Raw genomic sequence first — 22,512 nt, forward strand, 5'->3', positions numbered from 1 at the left:
TCTATAGAAGTATGGGTGCGTTCCTAAATAATATTAATCGGAATAGTTAAAATGATTTGTTCTTTTCAAGAGGAGTAGTAGGTAACAGTTGATAAACTATAAAATAGTACGCAAAACGGCTGATGAGTACGCGGGTACACACGACGATAAAATAGTACGCCGTGCGTACCGATGCGTACCCATATGGCAACGCTGTTGAAAACTTTGAAAGAAGAACCTTTTATGAAGTATGATAATGTTGTAAATTACTTTATCTTTATGATACCAATGTAAATATTTCACTGTGATTTAAAAAAATTAACAATATAAAAAACAAAGATGAACTTAAGATTTACAGTTTAAAAAAAGTCGATTACTGTATATACCTATACAAAAAATTCATTCATTAGGTAGATTTTGTGAACATTTGTGCTAATTTGGTCTATACATCTATTTTATTTAATTGAATGTATATGGCAATACTGAGGTGCCCTTCAGGCATAGACAATGTATTTCCGATTAGAAGGAGGTTTCATTTGAATGCGCTGTCTTGAGGTCGCCAAGTGACCCTGACCAGTCTATCCAAAGAGTATAATAATATAGTATTATCTATATCAAACTGTTTATTGCTAGGCAACTGGTTTCGATTTATTTACTACAATTTACTACTCGTAAGGCGACAAGACGTCTATTTCTTATTTATATTTTATAATTAATATAAACTAATGGCGCCTCCCACACCTAATCCGCACGATAGTATTCCTTACCATCTAATTAGAAGAGCGACGAAGAGGAGTGAACCAGGCTGCTATCAATTACATAGGTATTTGTAATTCTGTACCCTTAGTGCGTTTTCACATTATCCGATCCGATATCGGATGTCGGACCGATGTCCCATACATTACGGCGCCATCTTGGATTTTTTCCATTGAAATCCTTCCGACATCCGATATCGGATCGGATAATGTGAAAACGGACTTAGTCCATACTAATATTATAAATGGGAAAGTTTGTGTGTCTGTTTTTTTGTCCGTCTTTCACGGCAAAACGGAGCGACAAGTTGACTTGTTTTTTTAAGTGGAGATAGTTGAAGGGATGGAGAGTGTCATGGGGTACTTTTTGTCTCTTTCTAACGCGAGCGAAGCCGCGGGCATAAGCTAGTTCTTTATAAGTTTAAAGATTTCCCCAAACCTATCGACGCGAAATCGGCTTAAGCCGACTAAATATCGCTCGTTATCGTCGCGCGTCGTCGTCGATGAAGGCCGACGTTCGTATGATCATACTAACGAGCGATTTCGGCGAAAGCCGATTCCGTGTCGATAGGTTTTGGAAGATCCTACAAGGGACGATCTTTCCACGACGACGCATCAAACGAGAATGATATAATTAAATAAAATAAATAAATAATATAAAAGCCATTCATCAATTTTTTACATGTGTTTTCTTGTAATTATTGTATATTCTTTCCTTTTGATGAACCCCTCATTGGGTGAAGGCCGCCTCCATCTCTCTCCAAGTGTCCTTATCTAGGGCTAGCGTCATCCACTGTTTCCCTGCGGCCTGGGGTTACATCGTCTGCCCACCGTCTGTGTGGTCGACCTTCGTGCCGAATGATATAATTATGTAGTTGAAATTAATATTGACTTAACCCTTTAAAATCTTTGATTCCAGACCATCCCAATGTCGTTTAAAGTTTCCTGTAACCAAGCGTCCCATCCACAAATGCGAGTTACCGCGCCGCGAGTTCGTCATGGTGCCGGAGAAGGGAGGGGGGTTTAGGAAGCTAGACGTACCGCGGAAGGAGACAAACTACTACCCTGCTGTTATGCCTAAAAGCGACTTGGAGCGACTGAAAGAGCAGGCTAGGGTATGTATCACTAACTCTCTTCTACCCGGGGCTACATAATTTTTTGCCAAGTGTCATAAGTCATAACAACCTTAACTCTTTTTACTGAAGTCAATCAAGGCAACATATTTCTGAAGGTTCACTATCATTGACAATCATACTTCCTCATTCTCCAAAGGAATTCTTTCACATACCCCATAGCTACCTTTTCATCATTTTGAAGGTGAAGGCATCTCAGCCTGGGACCTGCAGAACCTAACATCTAACTCTTTGAACAGAGGTTCCAATTCTCGGTTTTAGTGCTGCTGGCCCATTCACGGCAAAAGTCGACGAAATAATCAAAATCGAATCAAAGTCGAATGTTCAATTCATAATGTAATTTTTGACGATCATGATGAGAAGATAAATATAACTTTGGCATGTAACAAATTTATAGTGTAATTTTTATCATGAAATAAACAAATCTAAATCTAAATAAACAACATTTTGTTCCACAGATCTTCACCCAGGAGGAGCAGATCGCGGCAATGCACGCGCAGGAAGCCGCCGTCCAGAAAGCCGCCAAGGAGTCCGAGATGCGGAAACAAAAGCTAAAGGTATAAGCTAGTTGCCAGTTGCACTAACCACGACTCTACTAACAGTTCTAATGACTTCTTTCAGTCAGTGCTGAGGATCGTGACATCATCTCCTGTTGAAGACTAGGTCCTTCCATAGACATCTTCTTCAGTCGTTTCCTCAATGCGACATCGAAGACATCGCGACAATTGAAGACTAGGTTCCTCCGTAGGCATCTGTTCCTCGCCAAGCGCATAGCCTCGTGCAGTTTTTATCGCATGGGTGCAGTCATTTGAACACACCATCTAGTATGGGGAGGGGCCTAAGGTCTCGTGCCTTCAACTTTGCCCGTCATAATTAATCTCTCCAGGCTATCTGGTGGGCACGTGAGATGTGACCAAACCTGATCAGACATATAGGACTATGAGCCATTTTGCGGAATTTCATAACAATTATTTTTTTCATACAAACTGAAACTTGTCACCCCATACAATATCTGAATAACAGCGCCCTCCTGACAATAATCATATATTTCTGGTCAAGCTTTATCTAAGAATTTGGTCTAATGTCGGATATATGTGTCGATGTGACTGATGTTCTGGTTGACAGGAGAACCTCAAGCCTCAGCCTGGAGCGGAGGCTGCATCTGGACAGGCAGACCCTGAGCTGGAAGGGCCGGATCAAGCAGCCCACACCCTGAGTAGGAACGAGAGTGAGTAATCAGTGCAAACCATATAGGTTCTGTCAGCCATGTCTTTGACCTTTAACAAAGCGCCAAGTGGCGTGCTGGGCGGCAAACGGTGTTAGGCAAACTAAGAATTTCGGTAAACTCCTATGATGAATACTTACGCCGTGGCTTGCGTGGGCGACGGTCGCGCGATGGTCGCGCGACGGCGATGCGACGCATACGAAATCAAACCTTACCGATATGGAAGTAGACGATGCGATGAGACGCGACGGCGACGGTCGCGCGACCGTCGCCCACGCAAGACACGGCGTTACTCTTGATGTGCGCTCACCGCATCACGCACTGCTAGCCTTCAAACCGCGACCATAATTTTAGTCTTATAGAATGTCAAAATTGACTCCTGTAGACTTCAGGCACCCGGAAAGTTCCATGACTGTGCCTTTTAGATTTACAAAAACAGAAACGCCTGTGTGGTGACGGGTTAAGAATTTCACCACCCCCTTTCTTCCCGTGGGTGTCGTAGAAGGCGACTATGGGATATGGGTTAAATTGTGGCGTAGGCGAGAGGCTGGCAACCTGTCACTGCAATGTCACAGTTTCGTTTTCTTTCAACCCCTCATTTGCCAAGAGTGGCACTGAAGCTTTAGTAGTTTCATGTGTTCTGCCTACCCCTTTATGGGATGCAGGCGTGATTGTATGTATGTATGTAAAAACAGAAACGGAATCACCGAACTAACTCACTAAATGCACGAAAATGAAGATTCAATCATTATGATTGAATCTTTTTCGTCTTGAAACTTTTTCGTCTCTTTGCAGTGCTAAAAGCGGACAACATGCAGGGTCCGCGTCTGTGCAACCGTGTCATCTTGGCTTCTAAATGCCACGCCATTCGCGACGCTCAGATTGTGGAGAAAGATCTCATTAAGAAGGAAATGATGGAGGAAGAGAGACGGTAAGAATAAGAACATCATCAGATCATCACCCTCCTAGAGTTATCCCGGCATCAGCCACGGATCATGAGAGCCTGCGGTCCGCTTTGACAACTAATCCCAAGATTTGGCGTAGACACTAGTTGTACGAAAGCGACTGCCATCTGTCCTTCCAACCCGAAGGGTAACTAAGGCCTCATTGGAATTAGTCTGGTTTCCTCACGTTGTTTTCCTTCACTGAAAAGCGACTGAAAATATCAAATGACATTTCGTACATAAGTTCCGAGACGGTAAGAACATCTTATAAATAGAGGCACATTTTTCCTGTTATATCTGCCACTGGATCAGCAAATTTCTTGGCAGATCTGCGGAGAGCGTGTCCGAAACTATTCTCAGCTGCATATATTATCTCCATAAGTTACTGGAAGGAGAGAAGAAGGATGATATGTCCGACCGTAATGTAAGGCTGGTAACAGAGAGTCTTAAAAGTCATAATCTGAAATCATAACGCACGAAGTGCCATACAATTTTGCAACTGTCCACACACATTCTTATGAATTTTCAGATTGATCCGACAGATTGTATACAAATCTTTTTTTTTTCAGATTATGAATTTTAAGACTGTCTGTTGCCGGCCTTAAGCATGCGCGGATCCAGGGGGGTCATGGGGGTCTGGAGCCTAGGTTGGCCATACAAATAGACCACGTGACCCCCCCGCTTGGGGCCTGGGTCTTTACCACGTGACCCCCCCCTTGGCCTAAAGGTCCGACCAGATTTGGTAAACGCGGTGGAAATAGACAAGTCATCTATTCAACACGCTTTACGCGCTTTCGTAAATCTAAGGATGATAAATGTTTGCTTATCACATTTATGGCAAACATTAGCGTTCTAAAGCTAAACCTATTCCAGCTTGGACGCCATAATGGAAGAGAATCGCCAGGCTGCAGTGGCCCGCGCCGAAGCGGACGAGGAACGCCGCCACGGCCTGAGACTCCAAAACCTGACCGCGTTGAAGGAACAGATCAGCGCCCATGAGTTTGCCAGGGTAATGTATTGTACCGTATAAACTTTATAGTATTAAAGTATACTCTATACGTACCCAAGGAACAAGTCACTGTCACTGCCCTGCCACTCATGCCAGGGTAACGTACTATTACTCTACTATTATGTTGTTAAAGTAAAAAGTATACCTATACTATACGTACCCAAGGAACAGATCAGCGCCCATGAGTTAGCCAGGGTAACGTACTGTACCCTATGATGTTCAGCTTAAAGTATACTTACCCAATAGATAGTTACATAGACGATCAACCAAATCTTGGCACTTAAAAATTACGTTAAATTTAAATTTTCAATGCGAATTAAACCTTTCCATGATTCCGCCAACGGCAGCAATGTTAGGTTTACGCCGACACGTGTTTTATGAAAACAATTGGCCGGTGAGCTGTACATTTTTCAAATCTGCTGCCTTTTTTTAGTGCCAAGATTTTGGTTGACCGTGTATATTCACATCGGAGAGTCTTTCACGTATTTTTATGACAACTCCTTACTAATGCAGGTGATGGAAGCGGAACGCATCGAAGAGGAGAGCATCCGCGTAAATCAGTCCAACATCGCCATGCAGATCGACGAGGCTCAGAAGCTGAAGGAGAAACACGCTAGGCAGCAGCTGCTGAAGCAGATACTTGACCAAGGCAAGAAAATATTTTGTTTCCTAATTCAAACTTGATAGGAACCACTTATCCTTTACTCACCCTTTACCTAACTGTTGAAAGAGATACTTAGACCATGATATACAGAAGACTTGACTTTGAAGAGGTGAGCAAGCGGGAAACAGTCCTGCGTCTGCTAAAGAAAAATCAGGAAGCAGGATACTACAAACTTGTTTTTTAAATCTACCCTGGCGTCCCTGGCTTACACACACTGAAGCAGATACTCGACCAAGGTAAACTAGCCGAGTCTCTGTGACTTTTAGATCTTCTAAACTCCTATAAACTTAGGCACGCCACACACACAGTCTTAAAATTCATAATCTTAAAAAACAAGAGTGTGTGTGGACAGTCGCGAAACGTAGTGCACACTATACGAAAATCATTCCGTTTCCAAAATTCCAAATGCACCTTGTGTACGCTCATAGCCTCATATAGTCTGTTCGGAAAGAGAATATATATTAATATTATTAGAAATATTATAGGACACTCTTACACAGATCTACTGAGTAAGCTCAAGAAGGCTTGTGTTGCAGGTACTCAGACAACGATTTATATAATATACAAATACTTATATACATAGAAAACATCCATGACTCAGGAACAAATATCTGTGCTCATCACACATGTAATAAATGCCCTTACCGGGATTCGAACCCGGGCAGGCAGGGTCACTACGCACTAGGCCAAACCGGTCGTCAAAAGAAGTCGTGAATGTATGAGGTCCAATACTTTCCACGACTCTTCTCTTTCCGAACAGACTCTAGTGTTATTTTCCTGACTGAGTGAGGTTTCCAATGGCTATGTATAAGGAGTATGAGGTTATAAAACTGATGAGGTAGGTATTTGATCCGCTTAATACCGCATCCAAATAAGTTAAATTTCTTTTGCTAATTATTTGCGCGTCGCAGGCAACGCCGAGCTGCTTTACTTCAAACAGCTCCAAATGGAAGAAGAACGAATCAACGACCTCCGCGTGGCCAACTTCCTGAAGCAGAGACAGGAGCGCGAGTCCAAGAACCGCGCCGAGGCGGAAGCCATCAAGGCGGCCAAGCAGAAGGGCATCGACCACATCGCTAAAGCGCAGAAGGTATTTTAAGGTTCTTCAAAAAAGGAGTGTACATGTTTCTAATGGGTCGGCAACGCGCATGTGACACCCCTTGAGTTGCAGGCGTCCATAGTTTACGGTGACCGCTTTCCATCGGGCGGACCGTATACGAGCAATTCCCGAAAAGTTTGTACATTTGGATCACCTCTCCGATTTTGATAAAAATTGATAGGCTGATAGAGTCCATGATGCTGAGCAAGATCCACTAGGTTTCCCAAAATGGTTTAGGTTGTTTGTATGAAACTTTTCTTTTTTGTTACCGAAAATGTATAGAAATCTGGTAACAAAAAAGGAAGGTTTCATACAAACTGCACATTAATAATATTGTAATATTAGCTAAAAATTGGTGAGCATGAGACTTCGTTCGTCGCGACATCTATTGAGTATTGACAAGTAGCAGTACTAATAATTTACGCTAGTTGATGTCACTATAACTATGCCTATACAATGGAGTTACAACTTTTCCTCTATGGAGTTACTCACCAATTGACAGAGTGTATTTTTCTAGGCGGAACAAGAGCTGAAGGAAGAATTGGAGCGCATTCGTAACCTGAAGATACAAGAGGACGTGGAGAGAGAATACCGGAGGAAGGAGAGAGAAAACGCTATACGGCGGAACAGAGAGATGAAGCATCTGCACGAGGCGCGCGAGCAGCAGGTGAGACAAATAGTTGTATGTCAATGGCGAAGGTTAGAACGAGATAGAGATACTCGTAGTTTTGTGCGAAGCGCAAGCGATTGTCCCATTGTTAAATTTTACGTCTTTTGCAAAACACTGTCAAGTTCTCGTACAAAAAATGTTATCAATTATCATACAGAAACATATAAGTAGATACATCACCATCAACTAGTAGGGTGTCCTGTCCTCCCACAATGAGCTTCACAGAGTAACATACTTGCTTAAACTATATCTGTACTTACCTTGGCTTAGGTACCGCCTACAATCTTCTCTGCTTTGCCCAAACGTTGACTGGTAGATAATGCCTCATGGCATTAAGTTCGCTTTTTGTACATTAAGTTATTATTTTGTGCAATAAAGTTTAAATAAATAAATAGTGTAAAACAGTTTCCGATCGTATTTTTTCGGGAACGTTCGTATTTGTCGTGCTAGCTCGGTTAGCGTTAGTACTTCTTGTACTGATTCGGATTGAAATTGCATGACACATTCTTGAGTTCAAGGAAATCATTTTGCACAACATCTATTATAAGCTGTTGTGTGTGGATCAAAACCCTACTCCCGTAAACACCGCCGTATGTTGCAGATCCACGATATCCATCGCCTCATCGCTCGCGAGATCGCCAAGGACGAGCAGAGCTTCAACAATGCGGCCAGGCAGAATGAGGAGTTCTTGCAGAAAGAGAAAGAGGTAAGTAGAAGTTATTTATTTATTATTTAATCGTATGGCATGAAAATAGGCAAATAACAAGTTTTATACAATAAAACCAGTCAAAAAGAATACAAATATAAATGCTATAGGTCAACATTTAGACAATTGAGCCACTCTGCAGTGTCTGGTGTGAGTTGCAGTAGGTCTTCTCTGGCCCTGGTGTATGAGTGCAGAGGGCAGTGTTCGATGATGTGGTTCGGCGGTGCGTGGAGCGGGGCAGGCCTTGCCCTTATTACACGATTTGCACGCTATGCAGTGTTGACTCAGGACGTCGTCGTCCTTCTCCTTGCGTTATCCTGGCATTCCCGGGATATCCCGGACATTGATGATTGATAATCTCGGACATTGATGATCAAATATATTCGAAAGAGGCGCGTTCCTAGCACACATTCTAAGTTCGTGTAGGTGAACGCGTACCATGCTTGTATGAGTGAGATATGACAGGTCGGGTCGACTATTCGCGTTTCTGAGAAGCAGTAACTGTGAGGTAGCCGAGAGCGGGTGGGCGGCACTTTTAGCGGGGAGCGGGAGTGGTCATACTGTATGATAATATGCGCTTATTAATATTTACTGTGCCTGGACATTTGTATGAGCTTCAATTACGCCCGATAAGAGCGTGCAATCAGCACATCAGGCCGTCCCTATCGCACTTACAAATAGTGCGATAGGGACGGCCTGCTATTTTATCGTCTATCGCGCGACCATGCTTCCCGTGCAGGCCTAAGACTAAGTAATCACTTGTTTACGAAATAAGCTACATCGCATACAAATTTTTAGGCCTTTTCTTGTGCTTCCAACTCAACGTGATGGCTATCACGATTCACGACCGATACCAGTTTACAAGAGCTCCCTCCTTCGCTGCATTACAAAACATCATCAAATAGCTACAATACAGAATAGGGAGTTCTAATGCGGATCCAGGGTCCTGACAGCCTAAGTTGGCCATACAAATAGACCACTGGGGCCTGGGCCTTTACCACGTGACTTTCCCCCCCCCCCACCCTGGGCACGAAGCTGGATCCGCGCTAGCTAATATTGTTGCTGACGTTATGTAACATAGACTGATGTAAATATTTTTATTTATAGCTTGAGAACAAACGCAAGGCGCGTATTGAACAGCATCGCCAAGAGATCATGAAGCAGATCAACGACAAGGAGCGGGCCAGGTAACACTTTTAAGGCTCGGCCACACATCCGTGTTTTGAAAGCTCAGCGTTAGCGTAGCGTTAACGTATAGCGTTAGCGTAGCGCAATGATGGCGGTGCGCCGGACGGAGCAGATTGTGAGCGTTTTCATGCGCGCGCGTTCTGCACATGGTCACTTCTATGCCTATATTTTGCAACTGTAAACTTCTAATAAGTATTGGATGACACATAAGAAATCAAAATAACATTTTGGAATAAAACAATTAGCTAAATGGTTAACATTTCATCCATATTCGGACAAGTCTGCTCACAATGCGCGCTGTGTTATACATGTGTGACCGCGCGAGCGCATTCAGAGCGCTCTGAATGCGCTCGCGTACCGCTCCGCTAACGCCACGCTATCAAAACGCCCTAGTGTGGCCGAACCTTTAGGAGAGGGAAAACAGGTCACTTGTTGCGACCTGGGTACGTAGCCGAATGGCACAAACGCTCACGAAACGAAACGCTCGTAGATATCTATCTCTATCGCTCTTGCGTATTGGCGCGACATAGCCAGACTACCTTTCGCGGCGTTTCGTTTTCGTTTCGCGTCGTAGAAATGCCATTCGGCCTACGGCACCTGCTCCTCTCATTCAGTAATTCTTGCAAACAGAGGGTACCTGTACCTACATTCAACGTCACAATAGACTACTTTCCTTCTAATCAAATCAGCTTCTTTTTAAGAACTGTCAAAACGTATTTGAACGGTATGCTAATATGGAATTCATGTGCAATTCCCGAAAAGTTTGTAAATTTGTAAAATTGGTAGGCTGATAGAGTCCGTGATGCTGAGCAAGATCCACTTGGTTTCCCAAAATTTCCTATGTAGTTTGTATGAAACCTTCCTTTTTTGTTACCAAATTTCTATACATTTTCGGTAACAAACAAGGAAAATTTGCATACAATCAACTTAGGACGTTTTGGGTAACGCTAGTGGATCTTGCTTAGCATCATAGACTCTATCAGCCTACCAATTTTTATCCACATCGGAGATGTGATCCAAAATTCCAAATGTACAAACTTATCGGGAATTGCTGTCATATGAAATCGTGTCGGGTGACGTCACGGTCACATTTACTTTATAAATATTTTTCTCTTCTGCTTATAAAAAACAATTTGAGTTTAAAAATAACTTTTGTCCATGTTTTTCTTATAATTATCTGATGTTTTATTTCGTGCATGGCAATATTTTATTTTATATACAAGCACGTTCCCTACATGTATCCCCAGGGCTGAGCTGCGTGAGAAGATTCACAACGAGGGCGTGGCGCTCAGGATGGAGCAGGAACAACAGGACAAGTACGAGCGCAGAGTCATGAAGGAGAAGGTACGTGCATTTACTCGATCTACAGAAGGTTCACAGCCAAGACAACACCGGAAGTTTGACAATAGCTGCCAGCTCCTAAAATCTTAATTGCGTTCATGTGTAAGGCCGGCAACAGACAGTCTTAAATTTCATAATCTTAAAAAATCATAATTTTATGAAATCATATCGAGTGCACGGATTTCCATACAATTTCGCAACTGTCCACACAGATTGATCTGACAGATTGCGAATACTTAATCTGAATTTTGAGAATGTGTGCGGCAAGGCCGTTGATCTAATTTTATAAGATTATGATGGCCTTAGGCTTCCCACAGACAGTCTTAAAAATTCATAATCTTAAAAAAAAATTGTATGCAAATTGACACTGACAGATCTGTCAGTGTCTTGTCAGTGTCAGTTTGAACTGTCAGATTGCATACATTTTTTTTTAAGATTATGAATTTTTAAGACTGTCTGTGGCAAGCCTTAGGCCGGCAAGACAGTCTTAAAATTCATAATCTTTAAAAAAACTTGTATGCAATCTCTCAGATCAATCTGAAAATTCATAATCTTAAAAAAACAAGAGTGTGTGTGGACAGTCGCGAAATGGTATGGAACTCCGTGCACTCGATCTGATTTTTGTAAGATTATGATTTTTCCAGATTATGAATTTTAAGACTGTCTGTTGCCGGCATAAGGTTAAGGTAAAACTTACAAAATTAAGACACATCGTGAGACCTTGTTACCGTCTTAGCTCTCCTTTACTTGACTTAAGGCATAATTGGAGGGAGAGAGAAAGACTTTACTCTTTTTTCGGGCGACTCTCTGAGGTCTTCAGCTAAGGGTATGCGCCCACCAAGAAAAATAGTTGCCGGCGACAAAGTCCTAAGAAGCTGATAGCTAAAAATTACATAAGTAAACCAGCGTGCGTAGCCGAATGGCACAAACGCTCACGAAACGAAACGCTAGTAGATATCTATCTCTATCGCTCTGTCGTATTGGCGCGACAGAACCAGGCTACCTTTCGCGGCGTTTCGTTTTCGTTTCGTGTCGGAGAAATGCCATGCGGCTACGGGGTCTGATAGTGATATTAACTTCAACCACTTTTGCAGGTGGCCGCCATGAGACAACAGAAGGTCGCCGAGAAATACGTGAAGGAGGTCGAACAGACCCTCAGCCACTACGGATACAATGACCTCAGCTAAAACATGCACTGCGAGATTTACAATCAAGCCAATAATTTATTTTTTATCTACTAAAAGACGACTTTCTTGTGACTTCATTTATTTTTGATATTAGGTAAAAAGCTAAAATTCATCTGCTAACCTAATTTTGAACCGGTCGGTGATATGATACGATTGATCTATTTGGGAGCAACGATACTATTAAGGCTGCTTTCAAAAAAAACGTCAAAAGAATGTAAAATTCACAGAACTTAATTTAGATAGAAGAAACAAATTCATATATTTGTATAGGGGCCGAGCGTGTCAAATTTTGTACTGAAGTTGATTCTTGCCTGTAATTTTAAATATGTCTCAGGCTCTTGATTGTTCATAATTTTTGTGTTGTTGCAATTGAATATCACGTAACGAGGCATTTTTTATGTTTTGGTTGACTTCAACTTACAAAAATTGACGCCCGAAAGCTGCAAGCTGCGAGTAAAGACGGACAACTCAGTGGATTTCACTGAGTTCATTTGACACGCTAAGTAGATACGTTTGCTTGATCTATGGTATATATGACATCTGTGGTAAAATTGATAGTTTTAGTCGGTGAAATACTACACTTTCCGTTATCCAATAGATTTATTTAATTCAAGTTCCAGTTAGAGCATCTTATTGTCTTGATTTTTATAAGACTGGATTTTTGAAAACTAACTCACTAAATTAATTATGAATTTTTCTCTAATGCACGTTTAGAAAAACGCACGTATAGAGCTGAATCAGTCGATCTTATTTGTAAAATTTGGACAATTTTGAATATTAAAACGGGTAAATTTATAATTCGTATATCCTGTACCACAATCATTTCAGACTAGATTTTTATTTGAAGTTTTTGAAAAAGAGTAAACTAGCCTAAGGCGAATTCAATTTTTTCAGAAATTACCTAAAATTAAGTGACAATTTCTTTGAAAATCTACATCACATCGAAGTAAGTTTTGTACTAAATTAATCTGCAACGTTTACTTAAATTGCTGTTATGCCTTAGTGATTATAAATTGCTATTATTGATTTTTGCCAATTTTTTGAAAACGAGCCTTCACCGGTACAATTATTACCACTTTTGGACATTTTCTCATATTTTGTTAGACCAAGTAGAAAAAGTCCTATAATGTGATATATATTTGTAAACTACTCGCAAAGCCCTTTAATTTGATACCACACACGGTATGATCGAGCGCTCGGTTGCGATTTCACTATTTTTAACACGAAAGCCCTCTTAACAAACTTCTGTTCAGACATGGAAATTTGACACAAGTAATTATTAAAATGTTGTGTTCCAATGACTTATGTGTAATTTATTTATTAAAAAACCTTCCATTAATTTCAAGGCATCAGAATAAACTGCTAATTTTCAAAAACTGGAGTCTTTAAATCCTCTCCAGTAGGCCTAGCACATGATGGCCGCGGGAGTATGTCGCCGCGAGATAGACTACCCGTCCTTATGTCATTAATACAGTTAGAAGAAGACGTGGCATCTATCTCGCGGCGACATACTCCCGCGGCCATCATGTGCTAGGCCTACAGCAAGCCGTTGCGATTTAAATTACTTTCAAAATTACTTTCCCGTGGAGTGGACATAAACAATATACTATAATCGCCCACTGCTGAGCATAGTCCTCTCGTTGTGTACGGGAGTGATCCCTATGTCTAAGTGTCTAGTGTCTAGTCTCATCCAGTTGCCCTCAATTTTCCGAATGTTCCACCTAACGAGTCAACGGATGCCAGGCGTTGCTTACAAACAAAAACGGTCACCAGTTTGTCAAAATTTTGACCGATCTGCCTCATCTGCCATCACTCTACCTGGTACTTAATGGCTGGCAAGTTGGCCACATGTTCCACCCAATTCCATTTTAAGCTTGGTAGTGACGTCACCCACGTCTGCAGCGTTTTCACATTATCCGATCCGATATTGGATGCCGGACCGATATCCCATCCATACATTACATTACAGGCGCCATCTTGGATTTTTTCTATTGAAATCCTTCCGACATCCGATATCGGATCGGATAATGTGAAAACGAACTTACATCTTGGTGCAGCGTCGGATCTTGACATACCCATTCATACATCCTACGAACTGTCTTAGACGGCGTTCCGTCCCAAGTAACAATTTCTGGTCCTATAGTGGTCGAGAACACCAAATTAAATCACACTAAATGGTCCTATAAATAGTCTATATTGGTACTGTAGAGCCGATTTGGCGCAATTATGCTGCCATTTAGTGATATAATAGGCCTATAGCAGACGTTCTTAGCCATGTTTCATGAAAATCGGCCCACTATGAATGAATTGTCGCCTGCGGTATTTCCGGACCGATACGACCTTCAAATCTTCAAGAAAAGAGCGTACACCCATCTTAAAGGCCGGCAACGCACCTCCAACACCTCTGGTGTTTCGGGTGTCCATGGGCGGCGGTGATCGCTTACCATCAGGCGACCTGTCTGCTCGTTTGCCTCCTATCCCATAAAATAAAAAATAAAAAACTATGTCGGGGGGTTTTTTTATTTTAATTTTGTGGTTAGGTTATCTGTATGGTAGTGAATGTGTTAATATTTATATTAAATTTATTTATAAATCACATGCAAGTTTACAGTATACTGAACCAAAACACTTACACATTAATTGTACAACATTAATCGTCATTATCAATTTTAAACTTATTCTAATTTCAATGTCAATAAAAACATTTTTTTTATGTTTTTTTCTACTTCGCCGCAGGATAACCATGGGGCTGTACCACGTGGACTTCTCATCTCCCGAACTTCCGCGCAATGCGCGGCGTTCAGCGCACTACTATGCGCAGGTTGCGCGCACGCACGACATCGACGCTCAATACAGCTTCGGTGACATGCTCGCATAAGAGTGACTGAGACAGCAATAGAGGCGCCAGACAGAAATGCAATCAGGCTCTGTCGCGCCAATACGAAAGAGCGATAAAGATAGATAGCTACGAAACCAAAGAGGATCGAGTATTATCTATAATATGGAACAAATTGTCAAAACTGAGGTTTTAAGCCTGTGTCGAGAGATAGCAGTCTATGCACTGTGATTACACATTTTACTTCAACAGTAACTTTGCGACCAGCCTTTTTGTTTTTTACGGAGTTATAATAAAATTGTCTTTGATTTTTAAACAATCCCCGCATCTATGAGAAGTTGTTAAACAGAATGAAAGGTATAAAGTCTGTGCAAAATTAAACGAAATATGACATTAGATTTTTTTAATATATTGTTACTTGTACATACCTAAATAAATACATCCTGTATAATCAATTATTGTCTTCAACTGGTACCAGTACTACGGTGTTGCTGGCTGGTCCTTTGTCGATTCTGTAATAAGTAATAAAACTGATTTACAACAAAATTATGTTTCTTTTTCTCACAGATAAGTTAATTCAGGTCTGTTGAAATAAATAGTAAAACAATAATGTGTACACTATAATGGCATAATTTATATTTTGTTGTCACAGATCAATACAACAAGATGGCCCTTACAGGGCGACTCGCGGTCACCAAGCATACGACAAATCAGGTTTATAAAAGTTTGAACGCGTGCGACACCGATCAGTAGCGCCCAAGTATACGACCCGCTAACAGTGTCCGTGTCCGCTCGGGAAAAAATCTTAAATAATCAATTTTGGTTGCAAACAATGGTCTCTTACAGCATAAAGTGGTGTGGCAAGTCTTCTAACACTTCTACATGTAAAAAAGATGGAATAACATTCCACAGTTAAGTCAAATTAATTATTTTGTTGAATATTGTTTATTGTCCGCGGAGTTCATTTATACTGGTCAATATGGTTGTGCTGAGCGGCGCCGAGGCGCGTCCATCCCTCTTTACCGAGTTAACAATGTGATATGCTATCCCTTTCACGTAAACGACTAGGCATGGGGCCATGTTAGTTTATGTCTGTTGCGGGAACATTTTATGAAATACTAGCTGCCCGGCGTACTTCGTATCGCCTTATACTTGGAGGCGCAAAACATGGGGCAAGGCAAAGAAGTGACCATTTTTACTTGACAAAATTAAGTAGCTACATCATTAGTTACATTATAGCGTACCTATTTAATATACACATACCCATAGCTGGGCATTAATTCGTTAATCCGTTAATCGTTAATTAACGAAATTAACATTTCGATTAACGGATTAACTTTTAAGTTAACTCTAAAAAATCTTAACGGACTCGTTAACTTCCGTTAAATTTCTCCGAGTCCGTTAATCGTTAATTTAGCAGGGCAGCGCCGCGAAAAACACGCTACTGTAAAAGTCCGAAGTACGGAAAATCCTAGGATTTAACCGGTAAATCCCAGCTTTTACCGATTTTGATCGCCAAAAGCCCAAATATTACCTAAAGAATTGTTGTTCACATGGGTTCGCTTTTACCAACGTTGATTCGATGAATCCTAAGTTTTACCATGGCAACTGTTCTAGATTATACTGTGGTTCTAGTGACAGGGCAGCATATTCGAGCCCAATTTAAGACCACATTCTCTTCCCTAGCTTCTACCCGGCTTCCGCCTGCTATGATCTTGCAGCTCTCCTGACACAGTTCTTGGCAGTAGCTCAGGCAATCACTGCCTTCCACATGTAGCCTAGAGTTCAATAGGCTTGCTGTAATTTGGGCTTTTACAGTAATATAATACATTATAGTGGATTACTGATACAACTAAATATATACCTACAGTAATAGTACATTACTACAGAGGCCGGGACAAAGGGGGTTGCCGGCCGAAGACATATAGACGGATAGGTCTGAGGCGGGCAACCCCATTTCCCGCCGAGGTATGTATAGTGCTTTTCTCAAACATGGTATGAAATAAATAAAGTCTACTGAAAATAGTAACTTTGGATGGCTGTATCTCCTAAACGGTGCGTCGTAGCGCAAAAATAATCGAATTTTCGTTCCCCTTTGATGTCCCGTATACGCTTATAAAAAACAAAAAGTTAAAAAAAAATTAAAAAAAAAACGAAAAAAATTTTTTTTGTATGAAAACGCACCCAAAATCAAATATTGTCTAGGGCCCGTACCAGTTGCAGTCGGCACGTCTATAAAGCCCCTTATAGTTTTTTTTTAATTGGTTTAGTTTTTTTTTTTTTTTTTGTTATGTGTGTAAATAATTCTCTGTTGTTGATCTGTATTTGTGTGTGTCTTTTATGTATTATTTTGCCATGAATAAAAATATTTCTATTCTATTCTATTCTATTCTAAATACCTGGATGTTATGTCACAATTATCTGTGTTTGGAAATTAAAAAAGAGGACTTTGCCGGCCTTGGCCTGCAAGGTTTGTATGAAATTCCATTATCTATCAATCGTCCTAGCCGCACCTGCAACGTCATACTTCGCTGCCAATTATAAGGCACATAACATCAATATTTCATACCATGTTTGAGAAAAAATATTTTTTTGTCACGCGTTAACGGATTATCGATTAACTTTAACTTACGTTAAATTTGTTGAAATGTATCGCATTAACGATTAACGAAGTTAACTTTTTTAGTAACGGATTAACGATTATCGAAATTAAATATTTGATTAACGGTGCCCGGCTATGCACATACCTATTGAAGAGATAAGATGACTTACCTTTTTCCTCTTGTGGTAATCATCCGGTTATTGCGTTGTTTTAGTTACTAACTGTAATACTTTAAATTGCTTTTGAAATCAATTTGGAGTTTTTTTACCATTCATTTAAAATACACCATTTAAGCTAGTTTATTCCAACTACAAAAATATACTATTTTTATTTTATCTCAAAACACAAATCACAGCAATAACAGTTGACAACGTCCAACAGATTTTTTTTCTGTTATGACAGCTCATTCTCATTCATTTCATTTCAAGCAATATTTTTTAGCCGCATTACCTGGCCGCTACATATTAAGGTGGATGATACACTGGCTCCGGTTGTGCGATGCGAATCGGAGCCAGTATGACATCCACCTAATCAACTACTTGTTGCACGATTAGAGTGAGATGGAGCAATAGGTAGAGAAGGACAAACATGTATTGCCTCACTCTATCGCTCTATCTCACTCTAATCGAGCAACCGATCGCCATGTGTGTAGAGATCTTGAGGATTGTGATCGTTTCGGTTTCCTTCGCCTAAGTTTTGCACGGAGCGAATGTAACTATTCAAGCTAGGAACACACTACGCGGACGTCCGTCGTAAATCGACCGCGGACGGGAATCTGGACAATGGAAATACACGTAGCCGTGCAAACTATCGGTCGACGGACGCGGACGTGGCCTTGAGCGCACGGACGTCCGATCGAAATCTGGCTCTCTGGATGTTTTGTTCCGTGCACACTGATAGGTCGCGGTCGTTTTACGACGGACGTCCGCGTAGTATGTTCCTAGCTTTATTTGCGATGGTACCGGTTCATCACTACTTTTGTGAAGTATAAAATTAATAGCTGTAACAAACTGTCAGATTTGGTTCGAGTCGGACAGCGGATTTAATTCGCTCCGAACCATATCCGGCCGTCTGTAGATCACGCGGACCAAATCCGATCGGTCCGGCCCGAACCAAATCTAACCGTCTGTTACAGCTATTAGAGAAAATTTATAAATCTGGCAAGCAATTTGACAATGACAACTTCATAGACTACTTAGGCTTCCCACAGACAGTCTTAAAAATTCATAATCTTAAAAAAAAAATTGTATGCAAATTGACACTGACAGATCTGTCAGTGTCTTGTCAGTGTCAGTTTGAACTGTCAGATTGCATACAATTTTTTTTAAGATTATGAATTTTTAAGACTGTGTATGGGAAGCCTTAAAATAGCTGTAACAGACGTGTGCGTTCCGATTTAGTATTATTTCTTATTTCTTTAACGGAATAATTACTAATTTTCACATTATTTTGCCATTCCTTATTTCTTTAACGGAATAATTACTAATTTTCACATTATTTTGCCAAGATAAATGAATAAAATCACAATGCGTTTGGAACGCATCCGTCATTAATGTAATTTTGGAACGCACCTGTCATTAACGTCACGTCATTGTCAAGTTGTCAGATAGGAACAATTTGTATGGGAAAAAAGAATCACTGTTTTCTAATTATCATCACAATATTTACGTGTTTTTACACTGCCTAAACCTTCTGCGGTCTAATACAAACATTTCAATACCAAAATTACGTAAATCGGTCCAGCCGTTCTCGAGTTTATAGGTAACTAACAAACGCATTTCATTTTTATATATATAGATAAAAGAAAGCAGATTTGTAATAGTGAATAATTATCTAGAATCTGTAGTCTGTAGTGGTATTTAGTTCATTGATTAGTTTAGAATATTTAGTTGGTTATTTAACTTAGTAAACGTAAGTAAAAATGCACAGTTTAGTTATTAGTTACTAGAATGATTTTTATTGAGATGCTATCACAATTATCATCCTCCTTGCATTATCCCGGCATCGGCATTCGCCACGGCTCATGGGAGCCTGGGGTCCGCTTTGGAAACTACTACCAAGATTTGGCGTAGGCACTAGTTTTATGAAAGCGACTGCCATCTGACCTTCCAACCCGAAGGGTAACTAGGCCTTATTATAATTTAATTATAATATTATAATTTGTTGCAAAACAAATTCACCACAGTACTGGTACCGGTACCATTGTCTATAATAGACATGTCCCATTCCCATCCCTACTGCTAATCATAAAGGCGCGCCATTATTTGAAACGACCAATGGCAGCACCGTGCGCGCCCGCCTCACCCCGCAAGGATTGGTGATTTGCGTCTCGAACAATATCGCTTGCATTTGGCTTCTAGTGGGGTGTTCTGTGTTTGTTGTAGACACTAATCCATTCTAATATAAATGGGAAAGTGTGTGTTTGTTTGTCTGTCCTTCAAAGCAAAACGGAGCGACAAATTGTCGTGATTTTTAAGTGGAGATAATTAAAGGGATGGAGGGTACTCTTTGTCTCTTTCTAACGCGAGCGAAGCCGCGGGCAAAAGCTAGTATAAGTATAGTTTCTCTTACCTTCCTGTATTGATAGATGGTCTCTTAACTTCTTTCTCTCATTTTCATTTATTATGGACTCCTTAAGCTTCTCATAAGTGCAAGTCCTTTGATGATTTTTCAATTGAAACGCCCGATTACACTCAAAACTACACTCGTCACATCTGTAACGTTTGATCGTATGTTTCTTCTCATGGAGCGCTAGATGAGCATTATTAACAGTAGTATAACTGCATAAGCTACATTTGTATGTTTTTTCTCCAGTATGAATCGTTTTGTGCACTCGCAAACTCCATTCCCTGCCGGTAGCAAAACCACATTCATCGCACTTGAAAGGCAGTGTATCACTAACTGGATGTATAACTTTATGGTTCAGTAGATCATCTCTTTTAGCACAAGTAAAGTCACATTGGCTGCACTTGTAAGAAATGACATTGGTATGCATAGTCATATGGCCCTGTAAATAGTGTAGATGTGAACCGGCGTAATTACATTGGTCGCATTTGAAAGGTTTGTCGTCCATCTTGTGTGTCCGTTCGTGTGCTAGCCTACCCTGCGCTTCTGAGAACGATTCGCTGCAGTGTCTACATTTATACAGTCTAGATTTATATTTTCTTTTCTTAGTACCTTTTGCGTTGTCTGGTTTCACATGTACTAGTCTATGTTTTAATAAATCATCATGTGTGGTGCCGGTAAAACTACATTGACTACATTTATAAAGTTTCACATTCCTAACATCTTGAGTAGATTTAGTTTTGCTAGTACTAGCATCATTTTTTCCACATTTGATTATCTGCACAGTTTCATGCATTTTCTGGACTCCTACACCAGTTTTCTTGTCAGAACTGCTGGATGTATTTCTGGTATGTTGCTTCATATGACTTATTAGTAAACGTACATTGATATCTTTATGTTCACAGTAGCCACATTTATACATTTTCGTTACTGCACTAGATTTCTTTTTTGTTACTTTTTCTGCAACAACAAAGTTTGTGTTTAGTAAATAAAAGATGGTTATAGACCAGTGGTTTTTAGAAAGCAAAATATATGATGGAACTTGGTGAATATTTGTTTTTATGGAAGAGAGTTGAAGTTGCATATCAGGGAACCAAAATTCACACAGAGCCCCCAGAGAGGCTTTGCATAGCCCTAGGGATCCACGGAGCACACTTTGAGTATAGATCTTATAGACTATAGTAGACATTTTTTTAAATCAAGATTTCCACTTGAGAACTTATCTGTGATGAATAGCGTTTTTCTCTTTTGTTAACTCTAAACCGCTAATTACCTGTGTGAAATAAATACCATAAACAACAAAAGATGTTTTATGAATAACAACACTATTCCTTTAGTAATAAGGGTAGAAAAAACACAAGTTACAATAATCAAAGCATCCTTTTAACTAAAATACACCTGGGTGACTATGGTTCTTTTTTTCGAAAGGTTGTACTTGGAGTGTATGCTATGACAATTTGAACCTTATTATTATATGAATATTGTTGTCTTTTATAAAACATCTTTTGTTGTTTATGGTATTAATTTCACACAAGTAATTAGCGGTTTAGGGTTAACAAAAGAGAGCAATGCTATTCATCACAGATATGTTCTCAAGTGGGAATCTTGATTTTAAAAAAATTCTACTATACATGACAAGAAGTTCTAAATCAGGACAAGTATAGGTAACATCAGCACTTTTCAACCTATTATAAATATTATGTACCCAAGCTATCAGTCTTGATGAGCTATTGGCAAGAGGCAAACAAAAGATATTCGCTCCTGTGTAAATAAAAGAGATAGCGAGCGATTTCTAGTGCATCGCTCGGAGACGAACTATAATTCACTTGCTCTTTTATCTACACTGGAATAACTATCTTTTGTTCGTTTATATTGCCGATAGCTCAGCACTTACTCGTTAGTCAATACAAAGTTACAAACTACGTTAGGTATGTCCGAAACAAAGTATACAGGAAATTATACTTGAATATTTCCTTATTTGCCAAGAGTGGCACTGAAACGAGTAGTTTCAGGTGCTCTGCCTACCCCTTCATGGGATACAGGCGTGATTGTATGTATGTATGTGTATGTATACTTGAATATTTCAAAGCAAATAACAAAAACTGACTGACCTTGTGCAGAACCTTCGTGCTGCACTACCATTGGCGTTAGAACCAGCTCGTTACTCTCCAGCTGGCACGAATAAGCTCCCACCACCTTGTCACTCAACTCTAAGACCTCTGAGGGCTCTCGTTTGACGCACACTGGTATCTCGACTTCTATAGACGCGCTGTCGTCAAGAGGCTCGTCTTTCACACATGACGGCTCGCGTTTTATAGACACGGCTTCGAATGGCTCGTCTTCACACTCTTTATCAGAGGGCTCAGTCTTGACAACAACTTTTGTGAATTCCACTTGCTCCATCGTCAACAGTTTACCGTCAAATATCGGCACACAAATGCAAGAGAAGAGACACTTTTATAACAGCGAGTTGAGAAATAAGTGTGAATAATTAATTAACCTGAAGGATTTTTAGTTTGTTTTCCTACAATAAAAACTTTATTTTTAACACGAAATCAACATGAAATACATGAATTCCCTACGCCATGACAGTCGCAGGAATGGCATGACAG

General features: G+C 40.4%; 2 protein-coding genes across 2 annotated transcripts; one reads left to right on the plus strand and one right to left on the minus strand.

The window, feature by feature from the left end:
- The first annotated feature begins 612 nt into the window (after positions 1 to 612).
- Positions 613 to 12,075, plus strand: LOC125237905 (cilia- and flagella-associated protein 45-like). The gene is made up of 13 exons (XM_048145143.1): positions 613 to 802; positions 1,651 to 1,846; positions 2,323 to 2,421; positions 2,990 to 3,092; positions 3,885 to 4,020; positions 4,907 to 5,042; positions 5,556 to 5,691; positions 6,618 to 6,796; positions 7,323 to 7,472; positions 8,077 to 8,181; positions 9,289 to 9,368; positions 10,617 to 10,713; positions 11,805 to 12,075. The coding sequence occupies exons 1-13, from the start codon at positions 705 to 707 to the stop codon at positions 11,895 to 11,897; spliced, it is 1,608 nt and encodes a 535-aa protein (XP_048001100.1). The 5' UTR covers positions 613 to 704; the 3' UTR covers positions 11,898 to 12,075.
- A 2,856-nt stretch (positions 12,076 to 14,931) lies between these two features.
- On the minus strand, positions 14,932 to 22,509 carry LOC125237787 (zinc finger protein 888-like). Its single transcript, XM_048144969.1, has 3 exons — positions 22,012 to 22,509; positions 19,907 to 20,860; positions 14,932 to 15,245 (listed from the first exon to the last, which is right to left on the minus strand). Exons 1-3 carry the CDS (start codon positions 22,301 to 22,303, stop codon positions 15,214 to 15,216), a joined length of 1,278 nt encoding a protein of 425 aa, XP_048000926.1. The 5' UTR covers positions 22,304 to 22,509; the 3' UTR covers positions 14,932 to 15,213.
- Between the last annotated feature and the right edge of the window lie 3 nt (positions 22,510 to 22,512).

This window comes from Leguminivora glycinivorella, chromosome 22, assembly GCF_023078275.1.
Source record: "Leguminivora glycinivorella isolate SPB_JAAS2020 chromosome 22, LegGlyc_1.1, whole genome shotgun sequence".
NCBI lineage: Eukaryota > Metazoa > Arthropoda > Insecta > Lepidoptera > Tortricidae > Leguminivora > Leguminivora glycinivorella.